The 26,023-nt window shown below is 37.7% G+C and overlaps 1 protein-coding gene across 3 annotated transcripts in view; it reads right to left on the bottom strand.

Moving 5' to 3' along the window:
- Positions 1–26,023, bottom strand: part of LOC131694266 (polypeptide N-acetylgalactosaminyltransferase 1) — a 59,166-nt gene that overhangs the window by 6,894 nt on the left and 26,249 nt on the right. For all 3 annotated transcript variants that reach the window (XM_058982840.1, XM_058982838.1, XM_058982839.1), the window contains one exon: positions 52–265. In XM_058982840.1, the coding sequence (XP_058838823.1) occupies positions 52–265 (214 nt within the window). The remainder of the gene's footprint in view (positions 1–51; positions 266–26,023) is intronic.

The following is a 26,023-nucleotide window of genomic DNA, read 5'->3' as shown; positions in this document are numbered from 1 at the left end:
AAACGCTATTTTTTATTTAAAAGCATTTATGGGGTCAATAATTAACATCACCTGAAAGTCAGTTACTCCGTTTGTACTGTAGTAGAAATTTTTTGCTTCTATAACATCGATGATCGGAACCAACACGCTAGTTCTGGATTCCTTGATGCGCTCCAACAGTGGTTCCAGCCACTGTGTCATACACTCGCAGTGCGCGTCCAAAAACACCAGCACGTCTGCCTTGGCGAAGCGTGCTCCGGCCAGCCGAGCCCGAATTAGTCCTACTCTGAAAAGTGAAAAGATATAGGCAAATGGCAAGTTAAAAAAATTAAGCGAGAGATTAACGAGTCGATCTTTCTTCATAGGTATATAGAACGATAAAAGAAAATGATTTAGTTTTTTCTAATGTCCTAGAACAACGGTTCTCAACCTTTTTCGTACCACCGACCCCTTAGAAAACTCTCTGGGTTGCTGCGGACCTCCACGGATATACATCGTTTTTGTGTGCTATCATTATATTATTTTCAGTTTGCTAGGAAACAAGATTTAAAATTTCAATCTGTACTCGGAAAATATGTTTTCTTCGCGGACCCCCAGCAACGACGTCGCGGCCCCCTTGGGGTCCGCGGACCCCAGGTTGAGAATCACTGCCCTAGAAGGTTCGCGTCTTCAAAAAAATCGTTCAAAGGATCATGACCATGCGCATAACAATCATTTTAACTCTGCACCATGTGACGCTAGAGTGTATGTAAAATAATCAGGCATTGCATTTATCGCTCATATGAGCAAATGCGTAAATGCGACAATAAAAACTCACATTTTCACACGAAAAGTCATTGGCACTCACACAACATCTCCGGATAAATACAATGTGTTATTTCTCCGGATAAATAAAACTGCCGGAGAATGAGCGAATGAGTTTATCACGGTATCCTTTTTGCGCTCGCTGCCTTGCTATCGCTATTCCAAAACACGAAAAAACAAGTCAGTCGTAGTTCTTTGCCGCTTTCCTTTGAAATTAAAAGTATATTTTGACGCTTAAATTGATTTTCACGAAATTAAAATATTATCACCTTCTCCGGTGAGAAGTAAAAAATCAAATAAATTTTATCCGAAAAAATATTCTCACGCTATTTGTGGAGACGGAGAATTTTGCGACTCATCTCGGAAAAGTTGGACATCGGATAAGCCTCTTCTCGCGTGAGTGAAAGAGAATTACAATGCCTGAAAATAATACATTATTGGACATGTTTTGTTTGTTTGTTCTATCAACACTAACAGACCTCTTGGTCCCAATACAGTTACGCATGACGGCGCCGATGGTTGGGTGGTAAGCGTGACCGCCACCCACCCCAGTTGGTCTGGGTTCAATCCCAGTCGAGGTCGTTGAGATTTTTGAGGTGAGAAAAATCTGAGGTGACGCTTTCCTTCGGAAGGGAAGTAAAGCCGTTGGTCCCCGGTCCATGAGTTGATGAGTCGATATCCAATCCAGATAGTGGGAGTGTCACCTCTCTGGCGTCGGTGTTTGGCCTCGTAGCGGAAATAGGAAGACGGAAAATAAACAGAATTGGAAGAAGAAGAAGAAGAAGAAGAAGAAGACAGTTACGCACATTTAAGGATTTATTTTAATCGTATTTCTAGTCCCGTGAAAGTCAAATAACAACGCTGTGGCGATCGTAATTGTTTATCATAAAAGGAAATCTCAGGAGACAGTTATTGCGTAGTGCTCGAATGCGGGCTTAATGATCCAGGAGTTCTAGAATTATAGAGCAATCCACTCTGGCAGACAGTAAGTCCGAGACGAATGGGGTCCAACAGCAGTCCCTTTGGATTCTGAGTGTATCGAAGTGTATTAACTGGCAACGATTTTCGTAACTCGGCTGGTGAAATCTGTTCAGGAGAGATGTCGAAGGGCAAAGCGTATGAACCAGCGTTTGGCAGCTTCGATTTTGTCACTCCCGTACTGTAAGTATAAATTCCAAACGACAGAACAATATTCCAAAGTTGAGCGGACCAACGCGCAATACAGCGATTTAAGACAGTATACGTCCCTGAAATGTTTTGCTTTTCGGAAAATGAACCCTAAATGTCTTGATGCCTTGTACACAATGTATTAAATTTGAACGTTTTTTAAATGCAGCTTGTTTGGCAGTTTTTAGTCGTGTTAGAATAGTTGAAAACGTCGTCGCTGCACCGTTCCCGTCGTCGTTAAATTTTTCGTCCCCGTTTATATTCAACAGCGTGCCAATGATGGTGTCGTAGTCAGCGTTCAAAATCGTAGGCGATAGAGCTAGTAACGTCGTCAATGTTTATTCCTATGGCGCACATGGTGGACTACAGGAGACGAAGCCTTGGAACAATATGGAGCATAATCCCGAACGCTTGCAAAGCAGATATGCAATGGATGTCTATTATCGTTGGATACATTATTGATTTGCCGAAGAGTGGCGCTACTGTAGTTATCTAATATAAAGCTGTCATTGAAGATGAGCGCAGATTGTTCAGTATCAAGTCGTAGAAATCTATTATTTGCTGGACAACACGTCAGACCAGGCAAATTAAAGTCGCACAGAATAACGATATCATCATTCGGAGTGGTATTCATGGTCACGTAGGGTACGAAGGAAAGATGTACATCGGTCAGGTTGGAATTGCGAAATCTATCAGGTGGGGAATACATAACGCGATCGGCAAGTTTCACTGATAGCCACGCTTACTCAGTGCTCGCCCACCGGTCATCGTTAATCACTCGGGCTTTTATATCATGGCGAACGGCGATAAGTACACCACCACCTGATGTCTTATGGTTGTTGAGGGCGTTGCGGTCACAGCGGTGGACATCGAAGGTTAAATGAAAGATCTGGCGAGACAGAGCATGGTTGTCGAGCCACGTTTCGTTAATCTCACAAACAGTATCAGAACGGCTAACGGTCGCTTGGTCGACTGTCGTGGGGATTCGAGGTATCTCGAATTAACTACATCGCGCTCCAGAATATGACGATAGTCGTCGGTGAGAGTGATAGTCGACATCAAGTCACAAGATGTCGGAGCAAAAGGCAAATTACTGGAAGCGAAGAACGCATCAGCGCTTGAAGTGGAGCAGAGGTGTATTTGCTAATTTTGTGCGGCTTGGAAGATTCTTTCACCCATCCCACACACAAGACCGGGACGACTGACGATCGCTTGCAATTGCTCGACTGTGGAGAAGGGATCGAGGACTTCCATAATACCAACTGCGGTGCAGTATGCGTTGAACCACGATGGCGCGATACGGCCAGCATGTACGGAACGGTAGTAGCTTACGGCGAGAGTTAGACGATGAGCTAGAAGCGTCAAACGGTTCAGCAGTGTTACAAATTGCATAATATTTGCCGAGAATGGTGGCTTGAAAGACCCCTTCTTCATCCCACGCACACAAGACTGTTACGACGCTGGCAGCAAGGGCTCGATTGTGGTGGAGGGATCGAGGGTTTGCATAGTACCAGATGATTTGCGTCCCAGTATGCATTGAAACTTCTTCACAATGGTGGTGTGGCTTGGTATAGTGGCATTGCAAATCGTTGCGGAGTCATCGGCAGGGCTGTTGATGGGCCGGTTGCATTAGCGGGGTAAATACTTCTTCTGAAGGCGGAGGGAAATCGGCGGGCACCAAATGTTATGAGTACGGCTTTTCTCCAATTCCCTGCGGCCATGTGCCAGGGTTAAGAGCTATATTACGGTACTTTGGGTGAACTCCAACTTTGTAGGATATGAAGTTCAAATTGTTGACGTCTATTCCTTTTTGCCTTTCTCATATAGAAAGGTTATGCCATTCGTCGAGATCGGAAAATGTCTCTGCGTGTGTATGTATGTATGTATGTGGAAAAAATGTCTCCTCTGTTTCTCAGAGATGGCTGGACCTTAGTGCACAAACTTAGTCTCAAATGAAAGGTACTTCTTGAACGGGTCTGGCCCAAAGTCGGTGACCTCGGCCAGGTCCTCTGCTGAGCATAACTTAAGCCCACTTCTTTTCCGGCATTCGCGCTCATGTTCACCTCACCGTAGTCTGTCGAATTTTATCAGCCTTTCACGTCAGCATGTTGGGTGATTTTTATAGGGCAGCTTGTCCCTAGTGTTCCAAGATATATGAATTCGTCGACAACCGCGTACCGTATCCCATCAATTTCCAGCTGCCAAGTACTTTGCCCGGTCAAAATTTACAGTCAGTCCAATTCTCGCAACCTTTCTCTTAAAGGGCAAAAGTACCTCTTTCACTGCACTGCGATCAACTCCAATGCTATCGGCGTCATTCGCGAAGCCAAGAAGCATGTAAGGATTTCATAATGACCTTCGACCGCTATGTTAAACCATAGATAAGAGAGTACATCGCCCTGCTTGAAACCATCTAACGTCATAAATAAGTCGAATGCATCCCCGGTTATGTTGACGCTTGATTTTGACCCATGCAGCGTCATACGAATAAGCTTAATCAGTTTTATCGGAAAGCCATACTCAAGTGCATTATTAGTCACTGTTGGTTTGGTTTCACTGAATCGTACGTCACCTTGAAATCCAAAAATAAATGATGAGTCAGCAAGTTGTATCCCCGAAAATTGCACAGAATTTGTCACGGGGTAAGCATTTGGACCGTCGATGATTGTCCTTCTCACTACCCGCTTTGGTATACACCGACAAATCTGCTAAACAGCACATGAGAGAGCACTTGGTAGGCGGCATTGAGAATCGTTATGCTTACCTAGTTATTACACTCGAGTTTGTGGCCGTTCTTAACGATTGGGCATAAGGGCCATCTGATGCAAAAATATTGGTACCTGTTTAAGGGGTTATATATGTCGAGGTCGGTCAAGAAATCGAAAAAAAAACTTTTATCTTATTAAAGTGTTTAATAAGAATTAAAAATGTTTCCCAAATGATTATAAAGATCCAAGCAACGTTCATTTTGTTCCCTTGCGAGGGCCTGGGTATATACTTGAAACTTTGAACGGGATTACAGTAATGTTTCGATTATATCACTATGCGTTTATGTCAATACTCGTTTATATCACCCTCGATTATATCACGGGTTTGTCTCGATTATATCACGCTTTTGGAAAAACAGACAAGGCACACTACTTTTTGATTCAATTAAGCCACATGTTGTGTCCTGGCACTTTTAGGATTTTTTTTGTCCCTTTACATGAACGGAGGGCGTGGCGCGAAACTTTAAACGTGAATTATCTTGACATCATGTTTTACCAAAAACGTTGTTGCAATTTCTAGGAGTGCCGAAATATCTTTCGGCCGATTCCAATTTTAGTTTTAAATTCCCATTTGCCGTGTCCTTGAGGAGCCGTCTGATGTATTGGGTAAACAAATCGACATCTTTTTTATTCGGTTAATTGTTAGTTATCCGCAGGAAAATCTAACAAAATAATGAGAAAACCAAAATACGCACGATATGGTAGGTATGTCGAGATATGCATTTTCTCGTGAATTGATTACCTTTTCTTTTGAAAGGACAACATCAACAATTGGAGATGGGACTATTTCTATGGATGTTGAAACAACGGGAACTGAATCGTAGCCTCGTCGAATACACTGATTTTAATAGTCATGATCAGTGGTGCAAATTTTAATTTTCAAGTTCAACTTCTAGTTCAATTCAACCCCAACTGTGATTCAAAATCAAAGCCTCCCTTAATCATTTACTTTCAAGTTGGCGGGATTTTCATGACCAAACCGTACGTCTTCATTTCAAATTGATGTTTTTTCATTCACTAACCAAAGTTGTCATGTGCTCTGTAGATGCCAGTTTAGGTCAAATGTTGGAATGTTATGCGTTTTCAAGCTTACATGAACAGCAAGAAGTATGTTCAGACTAGTTTTGCTTGAAAAACCTAGTCGATACCCCAGTAAAGAGATATTCATAGGGTCGATGAAATTGAAAATGATTGAGCAGCTCGGCTGATTGAATGAATGATGCCAACTAAAGACTGCAAATTGAACATAGTAGGGCATGATTTGAGATTTGTCTTTCCTTCAAGATCAAAACTACCTGTTGAAAATTTGCAGCTCTGGTCATGATATTTGTTTCCAAATCTTAACTTGCCAGATTCCTTCAAGTTTAGCTTCGGGAGGTTTAACAACTTTATGATACGGTAAAGTGAAGCTGTACGGGGTAAAATTATCCCCTTATGCCATATCGTTTGACCCAACGCGTTGAACAAAGATGACAGACGCTGCTCCAACCAACGGCTTCAAATGGGTAGTGTGATAATAGAAACATGGCAAAAATAGTCTCATTACCATACTATGATTTATTCTTTTTGACTAACTTTAACTTTTTATTACTTTTTGTTTATAGAAATACATGGGTTAATGCCTGAATGTAATTTTTTGTTTTGTTTTGAATATATCACGCTTCAAATATATCACGCCAAAATACAGACCGACCGTGATATAATCGAAACATTACTGTATCTCGAAATCACATTTTTCCAAAAACGTCTTTGCGGTGACTACGAAAAAGTTTTTAGTCGACTTCTTTTTAATTGTTCGTAATTCAACTGCCATGTCCTTGAACGATTCCATTTTTAGTCAAAATTTTCATATCATTGTTATGATTTTTTAAATATTTTTTTCAGGTGAAAATTTTTTTTTGGCAAAATCAATTAAGGGGGTTTTCTGTTCATTTTGAATAAATTTTTCACGAAAAATTCCACCTTTTTATGAGTAAACCCCCTTAATCAAAAAATATCTCAAAAACTCAACGTAGGGCTTAGGTATTTTTAACATAGAATGTGTATGCAAAGTTTGAAATAATTCGGTTAAGTAGTTTTTGAATGGCAGGTAACACCGTAAATCATGTTTTTTCCAGACGTTCTAAAAAAAGCTTCGTCACCGAGTCGTTTATGGATATTTTTCAATAGAAAAATTACTGTTATTGAAATGATACAAAACAATGTACAACAATTGGCTTCACGCGAAGTTCCAAAAAAATCGCAAAAAGAAGTGTTTTTCACATTGAACCCCTTTAGACCCCCCCTAAAAACGCATTTACGAAAATTGTTATAACTTTGACAATTATTGTTTTTCATGTTCTCAAGATGATTTTGCAAATTAGAATTGTATTCGCTAGACATAAATATGGCTACATACCTTCACAAAATTTCATTTTTTTCTCTTTTCGTGCACCTTATCAAATATAACCCCTTAAGCACAACCCATAATTGTCGAACAATCGATGATACACGCATACGAAAAACTACCGAAAATTGAGCTCTTTTGACTCAATCTCGGGGATCGAGAATGGAATAAGCTTATATTAGGTAAACCGCATGGCAGGTAGTTTCCATTTAACTACGGCAAAAATCACAACTTATTGATAGATTTTTAATAGTCAATCTTGAGTGAAGTATACTTAACCTTAAATTGAGTTTACCTAATTTTGAGTGCACCTCAAAAGTACGTTGTACCACGGAAGAGCTTGACTAAATCGAATCTCTCTTGTTTTGTTGTTGATAACAGTAATAAGCGCGAAAGAGACGAAAACTGAAAAGTACACCTAACTTTAAGTTGAAATAACTTATTTTTTTCCTTTTTATCAACGACTAAGAGTGAGTCAATTTTTCCTTTTCAATGTTGTAACGACAGTTAATTAGCAAGGGACTGGAAGGTGTGAAATATTTTTCAATATTAAGAGCCATAGTACTCAAGGGAGAGCAAGGAGTTGAAGGAAGAAAGTTTAGAAAAGCGTGGAGTAGGGTCATAAAAGCAAGTTTAGAGTTTCCCGGTGACTTAACCCTTTGTCTGCTACCGCAGGAGTCAGGATATTTTGCCATTTGAAATGCGAATGACCTGAGTCTGCGGCACGTCCTGGACAAGCGTGAAGTAACTTTGTACTTTATGCTCTCGAAACCGATAAAACGCTAGTTTTTGCCCTCACTAATTGCCTGCCGGGGTGTTTTATTTGATCGGCAATTGTGTTTGCATCAGGAGTTGTGTCGTATGGTCGCTGTGTGCTAATTGAACACGATGTCGACAGCTTGCCCCAAAGCTGCTGGATGGATCCTCATTAAGGTACATTTTTTTCTTTTTTATTAACGACTAAGAGTCAATTTTCCTTTTTTATGTTGTAACGACATTTTATTAACAATTGAGTACTATGGCTCCTTAAAATTGAAACATATTTTACTTCTTCCAGTCCTTTGCTAATTAACCCATTCATGCCCATGTTGTTTGCGGACAACAATGTTGTTAAACAGCTATAACTTTTGATTGAGGCAAGATTTGCTCACAAAAACAAGTAAGGCTAATAAATGTGACTATTGCCTTTCATTTGAGTATTAACAGTTACAAGGATCACCTCTAGAACTGAAGTCCTTGCAATTAGTCTGATTGGATTCAGACGGAGCAGTGCTACCAGGGACAGCTTACGTTGATGACGGAAAATGAATTTTTCATATAACTTCGTTATGTTGCAATAATATTGAAAACTGATTAATCTTATCAATTTAGACTGTCTTCCGCTACGTTTTCCACGCAATCGGACTATTGTAAATATTCTTGGAGAATTGTATTGAGCATTGGAAGGTAAAAATTAAGCAGCTTCTAACACTGTGGGGGAAGCACCTATCTTTATGAAAAAAGGCTTTTCGTGTTTCTTGACCCCACCGTTTTCAAGGAAAAATAGTTTTGGAACTCTACCTGAACTAGAAAAAAGTTGGTCATGAAAGGGTTAAATATCGTTACAACATAAAAAAAGAATTTATTCTTTTAGTTGTTTTATTTTTCTGAGTAATAAAATGATTAAGGATTTATCTACACTATAAAGCATATGCTGCACATCAAAAAAATCTGAATTTTACCGTCGACGTAATTCCAAACTTGCCACAATCTAACAAATATGACGAAACGCCCAATATAACCGTGTTCTGTTTAGTTTTACATGAAAGTTATATTTTCCATAAAATTACACCTTTCAACATTCTAAACAATCGCCATATGTAGAGTAAAATTACGTAACTCGCAAAACTCAACGATATGTAAAATTAAAATCAAACGTTAAACTATGTCATTTTTGATGCTCGTATATGTCATGGTCAGGAGACGTAAATTTACACGATTTTTTATAGGTATGTGTAACACATATGTTGTAGTAGGTTTCCTGTATGCATACAGTTCACGACGAATGATCAAGATGTGCAAATCGACTGACATCGTTTCTAAATGCGATTTGAAAAACACAGCTATGTACTGATATATATATGCATACATTAATTCATGTTGACTCAAACGAGGAATCTGTGAGCTCAACTTGAAAAAACAAACTATTTTTTCATAATTTATGCTTTCTAGCATCAGATAAAAGGCTCACCCTAATTACTAAATGTGAACATAACGAACTGTGTGCTTAGTTTTTGGAAGAACTTAATCATAGTAATAGTGCTTTAAAAATATCTATCTTTTCACTGTATTATATTCGTTTACAACGTTCGGAACGGTTCACAGTTGCTCTCATAAAAATTTATTATGCGCATTTCAACCCACAGATCGAACCCCTCTGTGCCTATGGGAACGAACACTGCAATTCAATGTTACAGCTCGAAATGCAATTTGATCATTTTTCGCTTATCACATTTTATCGCGACAGTTGTTTTAAAAATAGCCTCAACGGGGTGGGAAGAGACGGTTACGTCATCGACGTCAACGACAGCTTTCCTATCATTAGTAAAATGATCGGCTACTAACGAAGTGCTACCGGAAATCACCAAATTAGTATGATATCACAATTACCAAATGGAAAGCACGAAAGGTTAGCGTTACTGATTGTGTTTTAATTCAATTGTCATCTGGTAATAAATACAAGTGTTATACAACTGGTTTTGGGAAATTATGAGTGTTCGTTACTTTCAACGCTCAGCCTACATGCGCGCTTTTCGGGTCAGAAAACTCAAGCTATTCAATTCTAATCAGAGAGACAGTTTTTTCTTTATGTCTTACCTTTCAATTTTTGGGGATATACACCTATTACTTAGTTTATGTAACTCAGCTACCGAGACTTCGTTTGATAAGATTTTTGTAAATTTGCATTGATTGTTATCAATGCTCGACATATACATAATGCTAGGTGAGGATTCGTAGTCTAATTGCCATTGTAATAATGTTTCAATGATATTCCGAGCAAAGGAAAACCCTACAACACTCCCATGGTCCGAAATCACATTCATTACATGGGGTCTTGGTGGTGTTTAAATAGGTTTAACCCACAAAAACATCGTCATGGTTCGGTTGACACTAACCAGTGAGTCAGAATACATCTAATGTTATGTAGAAAAATTTAATTGTTCGTAAAATCCACTCTACTGTTCTCTTGACATCTATCTTTTTATATTTTATTTATTTTTTATATCTTAGAGTCCTAGATTTGTATTATGCGGTTGACTGATCATTCAAATCATTTTGACTCAAGAGCATTTCTTTGAAGGGCGTAGAAGTTTTTGCATGCAGCATTGTCCAAAAAATGTTCGAGCACCGTATTCTGTACAGCAAAACTATCCGATAAAGATTTACATTTATGTTAAAAAATAAAATTTAAAAAAAACCATTTTGTACCTAAAGAGAAAGAAAACATTTTAATTGTAATTGCATGATGGAGAAAATATCCGTAAAAAAAGTTTTGCTAACAATAACAAATTTTATAATGGCATACCCATTGAACGACAAAATTATAAGTTTATTAAAAAATATTATTCTTGCTGGAGCTGTAGAGCTGGGTTCTCGAAAGGGCTCCCCGTCACAATCACTATCAATTGTAGTACAATTACAGACGAGACGGGAAATATCACCCACAAAAACACTAGACCAATAGCAGAGGGCGATTGTGATATTGAGTGTACGATTCAGATGTACAGGCGTAGGGACTTTACGATCGCACAGAAATGAGCATTCATTTGTGAGCGTTTGAGACCGCGATAATCAAGTTATAAGTGCGTTATAGCGTTCATTAAATCATCGGGGCGTTTTTGTGTTTGCGAAATCTAAGCCTTAGCTGTGCGTGGATGATAGCGATTGCATGTTCGGTTTTGTGTATTATCACGAAGGATACGGGCGTTTGTAAGTTAACGTGTACGATCGCGTGGGCGTTTGTACGTCGCGTGTGTTAGCGTGTACAATTTCGATTTTATAACCGTGTGGCCATTCGCATATTAGTGTGTATTCTTAAACGATCGCGGGTGGAACGTGAGTCCGATATTCAATTTTTAGTGTACGATTCAGATGCTAGAAGAAAGAAAGTTTTAGCATATCGCCAGACTTTCCGATCATGTCGCCATGGCAGTTGTTTAGTAGATATAAGCGATGCTGATGCATGAGGTTAGGCTGCTAGGACCGAGGGTATGAATTTCCGGACGTGACCGATTCATGATCGCGCGAACGGTGGGTTAATGCTTTAGCACACGTTTGTAAATTTATAAGTGCTAAAACGTTCACTTAATTACCAGGGTGTTTTAATGTAGGCGAGATCGCGGGCGTAAGTACGTGTGTATGATTGCAATTGCATGGTTGCGTTTGTGACCCGCTTTGTGTTATCGCGAAGGCTGCGAGCGTTGGGAATGAGAGAGATTGTAAAGGCATATGCAACTGATTGTGTTAGTGAGTGTTAATATGAATCTAATTTAAGATATAGTGAACAAAGAAAAAATAACAAGCCGAATAAAGGTACTAAGAGTTTAAATAGAAGTGTATACATTGACCGATATTATTTTTGGTGTGCATGAGTAGTGGAAAAGCAAACTAATAGAAGCCCAACAAAATCATACTAGTGAAGTAGAAGAAAGGAACACATGTAACACGCAATTAAACTACACGAACTCGTCTAAATGCAAATAAATGTTATTTGTTTACCAATAACGACAATTGCATTCTATTAAAATTTTGTCATCCTATGCTGACCAGAAATGGATGATTCGCGTGCGTCGGTAAGAGAATCGTACCTCAATTTATCTAATCTGATCTTCCCGAATGAATCGACTCGAATGCATGAATTAAACACTGGAAAAAAATGACCAACAGATCCTTGGAAGGAAAATATTGCATACGAGGCAATGAATTACCGACATATACGCCAGTTCTGCATCCACTGCTTGACTCAGTTATCACAAATACTCATACGAAAACATATACAGATAGACATACGACTAGAACACAGAAATTTTACACTAGTACTTAACACTATAATTATTATTACACTAACACTAATGGACTTCTACTTTTACATTTCGCTAAAGGTTGATCATTAGTTTGGCCAAGTGCAAAGTATGAAAAAACACAAGACATAAAAAGCTACATAAGCCCTCTCGGTCTCCTCGATGCACCACTATCGAGGCGTAATGCATAACCATCTTAAAGCAATTGTCTGTCAGAGGTTCTTTAAAACTGATGCACGAAATAGGCTTGATGATGCTTGCAATGCCGTCCAACTTATCAACCTAAGGGAAAGTGGTCGGTATTCCCGGAATTTTCGGTTACAAAATCCTAGTTGATCGGTAGTTTTGAGCTAATGAGAAGTATGAAAAACACAAAACAGACCCGATAAGCCCTTTCGGTCTCCGCAATGCACCGATATCTGTCAGAGGTTCATTCAACCTGATCAATTTTCTGTAAGAGGTTCATTCGAATTGGTGCATGAAATATGCTTGATGACGTTCTGGCAATACCGTCAAACCTATTAACCTAGGGGAGAGAACGTATACTTTTAGAACGGGCTAATAGATTTAGCAATAAAATACTTTTTTGGCTCATTCATCTTAACTTGTTTTATAATGGGCGCGAAAATTTTTTGTAATTGCTACTATACGGGTAACGTGTGTATTTTTGAAGAAATTCTTTTAAGCAGCGAAATGACGAAAAAAATTTGTTGTCTCTTTAACCCTGAAGAATCAACATTGAATCGTTTGTTTACAAACCGCACATAAAAGCGAAAATCCTTCTTGATAAAATAATCCATAACCTCCGAACAATACGTTGTATTTAGAAAGTTCCAACTGGAGCTATAGAGCTTGGTTCTCCGAAGGATCTCCTGTCAAAATCACTCACTACAGTTGCAGACGACACGGGAAAGAATATCTACTAAAATACTGCTCAATACCAATTGCACGTAGAGATTTAGCTGGTCGCGTGGCAACAAGTGTTTATATGTTAGCACTTCAGATCGCTTTTGTAAATTTTTAAGTGCTAAAACGTTCGCTTAAATCATCGTGGCGTTTTTATGTTTGCGAGATCGTCAGCGTGGGTATGCTTGAATGATCGCGAAGGGTTCGAGCGTTTGCTAACGTGTTTGACCGCGTGTATGTGTAACTTCGCCTGCACAAATTCTATTGTATAACCGTGTGGTCATTTGCATATTTGGTTCTTGCATGTTTGCGGTTTTCCCATATAACGAACCTCCGACTAGGGAGCTCTGAATCTTGTTATCCATTGTGTGTTTGTTTTCTTTTTTTGTTTTTGAGTATGATTCAATTGAAGGCATGGCCCTAAATAGGCTTATACGCTGTTCGCATGCAAGGCGAAAGGACGCACGCTGCTGCTGTTGCTGCTTAGAAATAGTTAGAACAAAATATATGAATATGAATTTTTTTGTGGTGTGTCCTGCCCAGAGGGGGAACAACTTGACAGCTCCTATACAAATCGTTGAAACCACTTTTTTTTTGGGTCTGTGGGTCTAAAATGGCGGATCAATCTTTTTTCAAGAGCGTTTTCCAAAAAAAGCGTAAACTTGTTCACAGTGAAAATTTTCTTGCTTAGATTTTTTTACTTTCGACAATTCATTTTTGAAGACTTTTTGGGGGTTTGGTGTTGTTTTGTTATAAAAAAATGCATCTTTATTCCGATGCATTTTTTTAAATGATTCATGATGATGACAAACACATCGAACTATTTTCAACAAAAATTTCATTTTCCTAATTGGAAAAGAAAATTTACTGCATTTTGAAAGTAGTGCAATTTGATTTCGTATACCCTTTAGGAAGATCGAACTATAGTTCGGCTATTTAAGCCAATGCGTTGCATTGTGCCATTTCTCTCATTGAGAGAAAATTGGTTGAAAGCATTTGAGCAAAATGCCTGTAACTTAAAAAAGTTAGGTTAACGTTTAGTTTATACCCATCAGTATTGTGCAGACTACTTGACCAGCAGAGGTTAACTTTATTTTTTTGAAGTTACAAATGGTATTACCAGACTTAACGTGTAACAAATGGTACAACAAACTTAACATTAGTGGAAGCTGCTAAAAATGAATGTTTTTTGTTCAAAGCTAATACTACTCAAATCGATTAGAATTACAATTTAATATAATTTCTAGCTAGTGTGATCTTACTACTTACTTACTTACTTACTTATTACAAGATGTTAATCTTGAAAAATGATGCCCAATTTTAATAGGTTGATCATTTCTATTTACTTATATATAGTACTAGCTAATACCTATCGCGCACAGCTGCGCCTTTCAACGAAATAGAAGGAAACACAATTTGCTCCGAAGCGCCATCTGGCGAGCAAATAATCCCCAACTAATAGCACACAAACACGCTCCATAACGAATGACTACTATGTATAAATTTTGACGGCAATCGGTTAAGCCGTTTGGGAGTCCATAAATCATATACATACAAACATTGACTTTTATATATAGAAAAAAAGATAGATAAATAGATAGATAGATATATTTTAAAATATTTTTTAGTTTATTATGTACATTGTACACTGTAAGAAGTATTGAATATATAATTGTTATTTTTGTCGATATACGAGTAAGGCATAATTACAATACTGAATGAATCAAAATAATTATTTAAACTAATTGTTATTACACAAGCGAACAATCTATTCAATTCTAAGATTGTAAATCTGCCATGAATCGATCCAACTTTTCGCTCAAGTCTGTATCTTTAAGCCAGGTGTTGACGTCCTACATTACCTCATCCCGTGTGGTACCGGTCACGCTTCTGTACGTACATTCAAGTGCACAAGCTCCGCTAGCCAGCAAAAGGTATATATTTAGTAACTTATATTCTTCATTCAAACCGTGAAATGAATGGCCCCTTGTAACGTAATTTCTTTGGCATAGATGTCAGGAAATCCAGAACCATTGTTTGCCTTTCTTAGGTAATAAAAACTGAAAAAAAACAAAATTTGAAACTCAACACTCAACTATCGCTTCATCTTTAGATGCACAAATGAATAGAGAAGTCAGTGTATGAAAAGCACTGCACCCTGCTAGGAGTATTTGGTGCAGACTTAACGCTCTATCGTTTCGCTGCGATGGAACTTTAGTAAGTGCATTCTTGCCCATAACGTTTCGTGCGGGAAGAGGGATACCATAACATGGCCAAACAGTGTGTTCTCCTACATGTTGTTGGGTGCAATTTGAATCAAAATGACCCAGGTGAGCGCATGTATTAAATAATCGTGTACGGTAGTCCAGCGCTGGATGCAACATGAACTGTTTTTTGCTTCAGCTTCGTCGGTTAATTTAGCATTTTGCTTCTTATAGTACATCCAAAATGATTGATGGTCCGATGCAGCGAGATGACACCAAAAACCAAAAACGCCGGAAAGCTGAAGTGCCACCTAGTGTTACCTGCTTTGCCACGAGAGCACATAGGTACCACAGCAATTCGGGCAATGCAAGCGTAAAAACAAAGCCTGGGTAGTACATTACGTTGCGAAATTGGATCTTCTATTTCGACAATCTTCTCAGTCGATTTAAAGCCGGAGCCGCACACTAATTACGCAAAGAATTTTTGGACGTCTCGAACATTCTCTGCTCCCGTATAAGAATTCATAAGATTTTTTTGAGATCTATCCCTCTCAAAATCATTGAAATTTGTAAATTTTCCAAAACAGCATAAATACACGGACCAGTCGTTTCTGGATGTTCAGCTCAAATAAAAAGAAATGTTGTAATCATTTGTAGTAATTTAAATTCTTTCGTATGGCGATATTTTTGCCTTTCTCAATAGAAAGGTATTGCAATTGCTCTGAAAACCGACTTTTTAACGGAGGCCCGGAGGGCCGAGTGACATATACCATTCGATTCAGTTCGTCGAGTTCGGCAAATGTCTGTGTGTATGTGCGTCTGTGTGTATGTGGCCAAAAATATCACTCATTTTTCTCAGAGATGGCTGAACCAGTTTTTACAAACTTAGTCTCAAATGAAAGGTACAACGTTCTTAAAGGCTGCTATTGAACGTCTAATGGATCCGACTTCTGATTCCAGAATTACAGGGTGATGGTAACAATAACGCAGAAAAGGTCGATTTTAATAAATTCTGCAATGAATGTATAAAGGTGAATTTTTTTTCAAAATGTGACCACAACTGCGTCGATTTGCAGTATTAGGTTACTAACAGTCATTCAAAGTCTCTTTGGCCACATTGGCTACCATCGTCGGTTCCGGAAGCTCCGGCGGAAGTATCTAAATTCAGAATAACAGTTTCTCGGAGATGGCTAGACCGATTCAACCAAACTTAGTCTCAAATGAAAGGTGTTGTTCCCCCGTAAATGGCTATTAAATTTCATCCCGATTCGAACTCCGGCTCCGGAGTTACGGGTTGTGGCGAGCGATCACATAGCAAATTCCGACGGCCAACCAAACTTTTGTTGATTACATTGACCACCATAGACGGTTCCGGAAGTTCCCAGGCCATCTTTTAAAATTAACGAACTCACATCAGTTTCCCGGAAATGGTTGGGCCACACTTAGTCCCAAATGATAGCTATATTGTCCCCACAGATGTCTTTAAAATTTCGTATGGATCGCTTATATAGTTCCGGAAATATAAACTAAACCGTCCGGTCACATATGAAATTCCCATATAAGCCGGGACTCGAAATTATATTTCAGAAATCGAATTCGTATTTTTGATGCCAAACATCTTTAAAATGCATGAAACGTCGAGATTTTATGCTATCTCGATTTTTTTTTTTAATAAAAAACGACTTTTTGGGACTTTGCCGATTTTGCACATTTTTTTCAATTTAATATTACCGTGGCCGTTTTTTAACAAAATTTAAGAACTCGAATAATGATTTCTTTTCTTGTATGTAGTTGTCATGTCGTGCATAATAAAAATGTAATATATACATTTGAAATTTTTTAATGAATATAAACAACGCAAAAATTCTCCTGTTCATGATTGAGAAAGGCACAATTGCACCGCTAGGTGGATTAAAATAGGTTTTCTTCGAAATCAGGTGGAACAGTTATAAGTAAGGCAGTCCTGGTAGGTTATGTGGATAGTTTGGGTGATGGCTGAGCTGGTCCATGCGGATGACATCTACTCTAGAGTGGGACAAGGTTATATGAAAAAAATAAAACTTAGCTCCGAGCAACTTTTTGGATTTCATTTGGATCCTAGAATAACTGTGCAAATTGTAAGCTCGATCGCTGAAACTATATTTTTGCGCCCATGCTTTAAAGTTTACATGGAATTTTGTATGGAAAAATCGACTTTTACAAAATAATTCTTCCAAGCGTCGCCCAGTGCTTCCTAAAAATAAATCAATGTAAGTTTTTTTATAGGAAATGTACCAAGGAAACAAAGTCTCGAAGCCCGCAAAACGATTTGGCGATTGTGGAAAAGGTTATTAAGCAAAAATCTCACTCCGTCGGAAAAATCTTCTTTTAAATAAATCAATGTATTCGGGGCATTGGTAAAGTATTATTGATTGATTTTCATGAAGAATTTCTAGACAATGTTTTAAAATCCGCTTTTTTCGTTTACCAAGATGGCCACTTTTCCAAGCATTCTCGGTTGAACCTTAAATTTGCAGCGATTGGCAAACTAGTAGAGCTTCCATCCCGGGAATTTATTTCCCAGGAATCCCGGGATTTCTGGATTTCCCGGGATTCACGATTCCCTGGAAATTGTGTTTTCTCATTCCCGGGATCCGGGAATCCCGGGAAATTTTTTTTTAAATTTATTCCAAAAGACTTAGATTCTGCGAATGAAATTCTGTAGGAAATATCTTTACCGGCAAACATTTGGAGTGAGTAGTGAATGCAGATTATGCTTTTCCAACTGATTTGCACACAGAATAAAATATTTTGTAATTTTAAGTTTATTTTCATGCACATATTTGGATCATGAATATAAATGTAAAATTAAGTTCCATCACAAATACACACGACTTGTCGTACTTTCTTCAAAGAATTTTATTATAATTTTACACGTGAATTGAAAATTACAGTTTCTTTAAACGGAAAACCAATGCACTTCAATGTATTTTTACTCGAATACTGCTGTAAAATGAATGACATGTAATATTACACGAATGAAAGTGTAAAATTGTATGCTGTTTGATGCTCCAATTGATTTTAACGTAATTTTCAATCAAATTTTTGATTCAATCGTTGTATGTGTACATTCGTATTGATTTACATGTCGTTTAAAATTCATTATTTTTTGGTGTACGTTGATTTTTTCATTCAAAAATGGATTAATTTGCCGCCCGTTGTATCGAAACATTTTTCTTACAGTAGCGTTAGTGATGCGCACGATATCTCTGCAACCGATGAGCCGATTGATCAGATTTTTTAACAGTTCTTTTTATAGTTGTTTCAAAACTTGGGATGGTTTGTAGTGATATGCTTAACGCAAACGCTATTTGAAATAAGTAATGTTTCTAGAACGTCTGCAGAAATATTTGGTCGGTTCATCGAATGCATATTTCGTCTTATTTGTTAAACCGTAACTGTAGTATCTGTAAATTTTTGGATTTATGAAAAGAAATACATAACGTTGTATCTGTCCAGTATCATGCGCATCCAAACTCTTTGAATGTCGCTTTCAAGGATGCAGGCAGGATTTTTGAAGGGATACGTTCAAGTAATCCATATTCTTGCCCCTAACAGGAAATCGATGGTAGGCTTCATCAATCGCTGCACAGTTCGTCCATTATCTGATTGATTTTGATTCACACTTAATTCGAAATGGTGCTGATCCTACTGTGACGGAAATGGATTCCTTATATAACATTTTCTCATTTAATCGGACGTAACTGCACACTACCCTGAAGCAGCTCAATCTTTTCATTAAAAATTACCAAAGAAGGTGCTTTGCATTAAATTGACCACATTCCATCGTATCAGAACAACGAATTCCAATTTTGGACAGTAACTCCAGCAACTGCGTATAATATATCGTGCCAATCGTACGCGTAATTACCAAAATTTTGGTTACACATATAGTCAAGAAAAAGTTGATGTTGCGTAAACTTATTGACGAGTTATTAAATGATTATTTTTTTATAATTCGTTTATTTGACACGGCTCATAGCGGTAGCTTAACGGAGCCATGGATCTTTTATATGTTTACAAATGTAAAAATAAAAATATAAACAAATATTATTACAATACTGGATCTCGCGCGCAACTTTTTATTGCGAGCGGAGACCTTCTTTCGCGGGGTTTGCTGGCAATCTGCATCTGGGGGGTCATTTAATTCTTTTTTGTTTTGACATTAAAAATGTCTTACTCCACTATCTGGGGCTAGGTGTCATTCTAAAATCTAAACTATCTCCCATGTAACGAAACTATGTAAGGTTTGCACGCTTATAACTCCGATATTACTAGATGGATTTTAATCATTCATACACCAACCGATTTAGAAACACCTAACTTAAATATTGGTAATAATTTAATATCTCCCCAATAAAAATAGACTTTTGGAAATTGGTAAAATTAAAAAGTTCACAAAAAACGGGAAAAATACCATTCGTGAGGCAGATTTCTCAGACACAGCCGTCAAAAGAGGGCAGCTTAGTTGCTCGATGAAACACGAAAAGTCATAAATAGAAGCAACGCATGTCCGTTTAAATCAGTTGTTGCTCTTATCCCACACGAGCAACGTCGTCTCCGGGCGATGCAATAAGCGCTATCGATTTTCGGTAACGTTGGCATTTGCACACACTCGCACCTAAGTGACTAAACCATATACGGTTAGTTTATAAATAGAGGTGACGCGTACCCGTTTGAATCAGTTTTTGTTCTTATGTCGAACGGGTAAGATCATGGCTGCAGCGTCTGGGCACTACAATAAGCGGTAGACGCTATGCATTTTCGGCAGCGGTGGCCATGTGCGGATTTGTCGGGTACCAGCATGGTGTCACAGAATGATTTGCAAAGTGGGTGGGCGGGGTGGTTTGGATTTAATTCAATACGGTGTGTGCTGCTTAAGAGTGTTGCGTTTGAAAAAAATATATTTATTTTTATGCATGCGTGTGCGTTGTAACTTGTTAATCCATGTTTACGGCGCTTTGTAGCTGCGTAGGGTAAAGAGCCTATTGGTTTTCATGTTTCATATTTCGGTTATATGTTTTTTATCAGTAAGGCATCTGACAACGTGCTTCTGTAGTTATTGCACTGTTCAGCAGCGTAGTATTTTATATAGGAGAGTACACTCAGGTTTTTCACGCGGATTTTGAAATTTACGCGGTTTTCATTAACGCGTTTTTTTTTAAATTTTGCGCGGTTTTCATTTACACGGCCTGTATCCCCTGCGTGAAAAATCTGAGTGTAATTGCATCGGAAACAATCACATTCCCAGCAGAACTTTTTGTTTTCTAATTTCAAACACTTTTGTTTCGTACTGCACACAACGGAAAATTTTAAAACAGAACTTACCGTCCCAGCAGCAGTTGAAGCGGGTGTTCTTTTTCGATTCAAATTCAAGCCATATCTTAAGCGTTACTGGACCTAAAATTGTTTTCCCAGTTTAACCAGTCAGAATATCTGTCCTACCCTATGTATTTAAAACACAGTTCTAATTGCGTTTTAAAGTATACAACAAATAGAACGGTTGGGTATACTAATTTAAATTTTAAAATAAATCTGTTTTAAATTATGAAACAAACCGCTGTACTGAAGATATAATTATGTCAGTCCTATTACCACATAAAACACCTATATAACATAAAACGCTGCAGAATTGGTTTAATAATACAATGTTTACACTACAGAGTTATAACACGTTTTAATAATTAGCAACAAGAAAAATGTCGCCAAGATAGCATAAAAACCCGTTTTAACTGGTAGTGCGAACGTTGCATAACAATGTAATTTATCAAATAATTTCATATTTCCACCACTAATCGATCAAGAAATACTTACACTTAAGATTGTTTACTTAAGTTCATTAGTACATTATTGAAAATTTAAATGGAAAATGAAATTTCATATTTTATGGAGAATCTGTATATTTCCGTTGGCGGGCGTGGGTTTCCTCATCACAGCTCTCAATATGGAACTTTTCTTTTGAATATATTTTCTGGACAGACCAGCCTATTTTTACTAGACGGATCAGCCAAATAATGCCAATCATAGTGAGATACTTGATTAATTAATAGATTACCGTTAAAAGACCTTCATAAAATTATGTTTTAATGGGGAGGGTATATAGCAAATTGTAACATATGAAAACAGGCGAGTGAACAAGAACGTGTGTCGATATGTGTGATAGATAAAAAAGCTATATTTTTAATGTCACCGTGGTCGTGTCCTGTACACAACCCTTTAATTTTTTCACGTCCAGGTCGAAACCGCCTTGGTGTGCGCGATTAGATGTTTTCTCAAAAAAGTGCACAATAAAAAAATAATTACGTAGCGTTTAGTTAAGAAGTACATTACGCTAGATGTCGGGCACTGAAAAAATTGATGGAAAAATACAGGTTCATTAAAAAAGAGATGGCAGTGGCAATATTAATCACAGCAGTGAGAACAATCCTGTAAAGCTCTTCATCACTATCGTCGCTTGCATAACATGGCGAACGCATCTAGGATAATGAGCCTATCTTCGCAATGTTTCTATTATTACGCTACCCATTTGAATCCGTTGGTTAGTGCAGCGTTTGCTATCTTTGTGCAACAAATTGGGTCAAATGGTAGGGTGACAATTGGGGCACTCCATTGGAGCTTTAGTTGCGATCAAACACTAGCATTTCATCGTTTTAGGCCATTTGTGTTATTAGATTGGTTCTTTAGAACGAAGCAAGGTTGTGGAAGCCAAATTGTATGTACTCCATCGAGTGTAGGCAGAGTAATTAATGATTTTGTGACGTACCCCAAATAGAGTAAAAATAGGCATTTTACCCTATTTCCAATTTTGTTGAAGCAAAAAATCTCTCGAATAACAGAAAAACTCGCGACATACACTTTTGTAAAAAATGAGTTATGAGCGTCGTTTACATAGATCGTTATGGGACTGGTATGCGTAGAATTTTCCGGTTTCCGCTCGCTTTCTCGGCATAACAGTCCCACTTAACATTTTTCGTAAAAACTTAACTAAAAACGTTAATTGGATCTCTATAATGAAAAACTGGACTGATTATATTTAAAACGATTGCTATGAACGTAATTCTAGACAATAAAGCTTTATTTGTTACACCGTTTCCCTTCAGATTGCTAATCCAATTTTCATTTTCAATCGCGTTTTTCTCAGTTGCCAGTTTTGCAACATGGGACAATTGGGCGTAGAACAGCAGTAAAGTGAGCATACGTTCCATGCCGTGCATGCAAAACTTTCAATAAGTAAACAAACAGCGGTGATTGAAGAATAATTCACTAGTGAGTGCTTCCAATTTAGATTCGATTTGATTTAAAACTTATCTATTGAGAAATACATCATTATTCTGGTCAACAGTAGGTACAAAAACTACTCATTTAAGGTGAAGATGGTGACGACGATTTAAGAAATGACCATTTGCAGTGTCAGTTTGTGCCAAGTATGTAGTACAGTATTTCACGCAAAGTGGCAGCTCCTCTCCGAAAATGGTGGATCAAAATCGAACGCACCAGCACCTACCACACATTCAGCATTTTTACACGTCGACTAGCGATTTTTTTTTGCTCCACCACAGATGGAAAGTGTAACGCAGAAAGTGTACGAGTAACCGGTTTGTTTATAAAGATTTAAAAAAAAAATAAATATTTTGTGATTTTGTTTTCTGTTTTCGCGTGCGTGGTCGTTGCATCAAAGATGATCCTCTAAAACACGTTCCCGCGGCCACCGTCTAAAATCGAGCTTTACATAATCGTGTTGATGCTTTCGATATATAGATATGCAACTCCAACGTGAATATGTGGTTACATTGTACAATGGCTACTACGAGCTTAGAAGCGACACTGATCTTGGGATTTGCGTCAAACTGCAAAATACCAATTTGGAAGATTTCGTATTTCTCCCGTGACTGATCACAGAACACTCTGGAATATCGGTACAAAAACGTCCAAAGGAATTGATTGCTTTGCTTGATTGCATTGCTCGAATTAACGCATTTATTCTGTGTTATGACTTTTAGTTTCTAAAAAAATGATTGTGTCTTTTTTGTGCATATAAACTTTAAATAAAACAAATAGTTGACACCCGATAGAATGCCTAAAATTCCCTTCTAACACGCCATATATCGTCAAAATACATGGACGCGCTGCATTATATTTTTAATTTTTCTATTCAATTTTCAAATATTTTATTACGGCCTATTAGGGAGGATGTCACACTATTCATCTTTATAATCTATTTAAGAGTTATTTTTTTAATTTCGATTAATTAATTTTGTCACTGGTCGTATTTATGTTAACCGATTTTGATGAAAATTTCCGCGTTTGTTTGTGCGTAATGTGAGATGAACTTCGTTCAAATATTGGATTCCTACTTTGGGGGGAATTTTCAGATTTTCGGTAGTGTTTTCACGCCTAGATTCAGTCGCACCCTCTTATTCAGATACTATCGGCAGAGACATGAGATAGGAGACTTGAGATGATGGACGTTTGGCCCTATTTTCAGCTACGTGACCCAGTGAAGGAAATTGCCTTCTAGTCACTAAGTTACGTGACTGTGGAAATATGGCCTGTTATTAATTTGGATAAAAACTGATTCTACTTTTATCGATATCTAAAAAAAACTCTCAATGGTTCGACGCGGAGCTATACTATTCTCAAAAATAAGTTGTATATCGGCTCATTTCATGACGTTTCCTGAGGATTTAAAAAATCTGCATTATCAGAATGAGAAATCTAAAGCTAGGTTTTGGAATGTATCTTTGAAAATATGATGTTATTCGGTTTGCAGTTTGAATTTTTTGGTTAAATAATTTATGTAATACTATGCTCACACTACAGAGTTGAATCACGTTATAATAATCAGCAACAAGAAAAATGTCATCAAGATAGCGTTAAAACACTTGTAGTGTGAACGTAGTATAAGTGTGATCTTCGAAGAAAGCAATAAATCATGATGATACCTACTACCCTATATTTTGTTTTATTTGCCCTAGCATATAAGTTATATTCTGAAGCTACACGTTTCTTTCTTTTAGAAAAAAGAATCGCGTTTAAAAAATCTGAAGAAATTTCGATGAATACTTTAGTAAACTGAAAAATTTGTATTAATAAGTACAGTTTAATATAAACGAAAAAATATATGTTTCACTTTCTTATTTTATGGAAGAAATTTTACAATTTTACCTGTAAGAAAAATGTTTTTGGAGAACGACTAATAACCAACCGATTGTTTGAACGCAACGTGGCGGAAAGTTCAGGAGGCGGTCAGTACTCATGCGACTGAGTTTTGGATACCACACGCGGAAATCAGTGGAACAACTGATTCGATGTGCAGTGCCAACGAGCACTGCAGTAGTAGCTTATTGCTCACAGCGGTTACATGTCGGAATAGTGTAGTAAGCTAAAAGCAGCTGAAAAGGACGATCAGAGGAAGCATGAAATGATATTCGGGAGCTGAAGAAAAAGCGCGAAAAGTGTTCAACCTGATCGTGAAGATAGATGAAAAATTTGCATGGTTGAATAGCCTGATGACTTATCGACTGTGATAATTATCGAGACATAATGCCCCTCAATATTGCTTATGCGCTACTCTTCCGTGTTCTGTTTAGCATACACATTTGTACTTTGTCAGTGACACAGCTATCTGTCGTTATGATATCGACGTTTGCTTCTTTATTAACGTTACTGGTTGTGCCTTGGAGGAACTGGGTGCAATCGATGTTTCTGTTCAGCTGGTACTGGGCAATAGGTTTCGAGATACGAAATGCATCAGTTACTGGGTGTTCTTTTGATTGTGTTTTAGCAGCGTATTTCGAAGGCTGTTTGTTGGTGTTGATTGTAGAAGGCTGGTTTTTTTTCTCAGCTTCGGCGCTTGGTTTTTCGTAATGTACCACCTAATGTTTGCTAAAAAGAGAGATTGGAAGAGATAGATTTGGTCAGCTACATACCCATCACACAAACACCGTTAGGAACGCCTGTGAAAAGGTTTCGCCAAGTATTGCTCGTTACGAGTGCTACTTCTCCATATTTCAACATGAATTTTATACGATTACGAACGTAGTGTAGCTGTATCTATGCTTGAGATGAAACTCCAGTAACTGTTTTTCTCACTTTTAATAAATGTTACACTTCGTCTGCTGCTGGTCTAACATAAAAATATTAATTAGTCAAATTTTGCTAAAAGGAGGCGCAAAAGACTAGATAATTTAAAAAACTTTCAAATAAAAAATAAAAGGGGAGAGCTTGAACGGTTTTTGTGATATATTCATGGTACCAAAGACATGGTTTCGAGAAAAAACGCATGTAAGGTTTTCTATAAGGATTGCTTTCAGATTGAAATCTGTTCAGTTCAATTTTTTATCACCATGAATAATAGTTCGATTTGTTTGAGATTTTTTTGCCAACATTTCTGAAAAAATTGACATTTAGAAAATGTTAAATAATCGATTTTTTCAAAATTTATGCTCGAACCTTCACTTTGGATTCGATGATTCGCTTTGCGCGACGCTGGTGGTTTAGTGGTAAGCGTGGCCGCTTCTCACCCCAGTGGATCTGGGTTCAATTGTAACCGAGGTCGTTGAAATTTTTTGAGGTGAAAAATCTGTGGTCACGTTTTCTTTCGGAATGGAAATAAAGCCGTTGGTCCCTATCCATGTATTGATGGGAAGATATCTAGGGTCCAGATGGTGAAATTCATCTTTCTGGCATCAGTTTTAAGCACTCAGTGCA

Source organism: Topomyia yanbarensis, chromosome 3 (assembly GCF_030247195.1).
Source record: "Topomyia yanbarensis strain Yona2022 chromosome 3, ASM3024719v1, whole genome shotgun sequence".
NCBI classification, from domain to species: Eukaryota; Metazoa; Arthropoda; class Insecta; order Diptera; family Culicidae; genus Topomyia; species Topomyia yanbarensis.
Note: the sequence above shows the minus strand (reverse complement) of the source record. Positions and strands in the feature narration are given on the sequence as shown.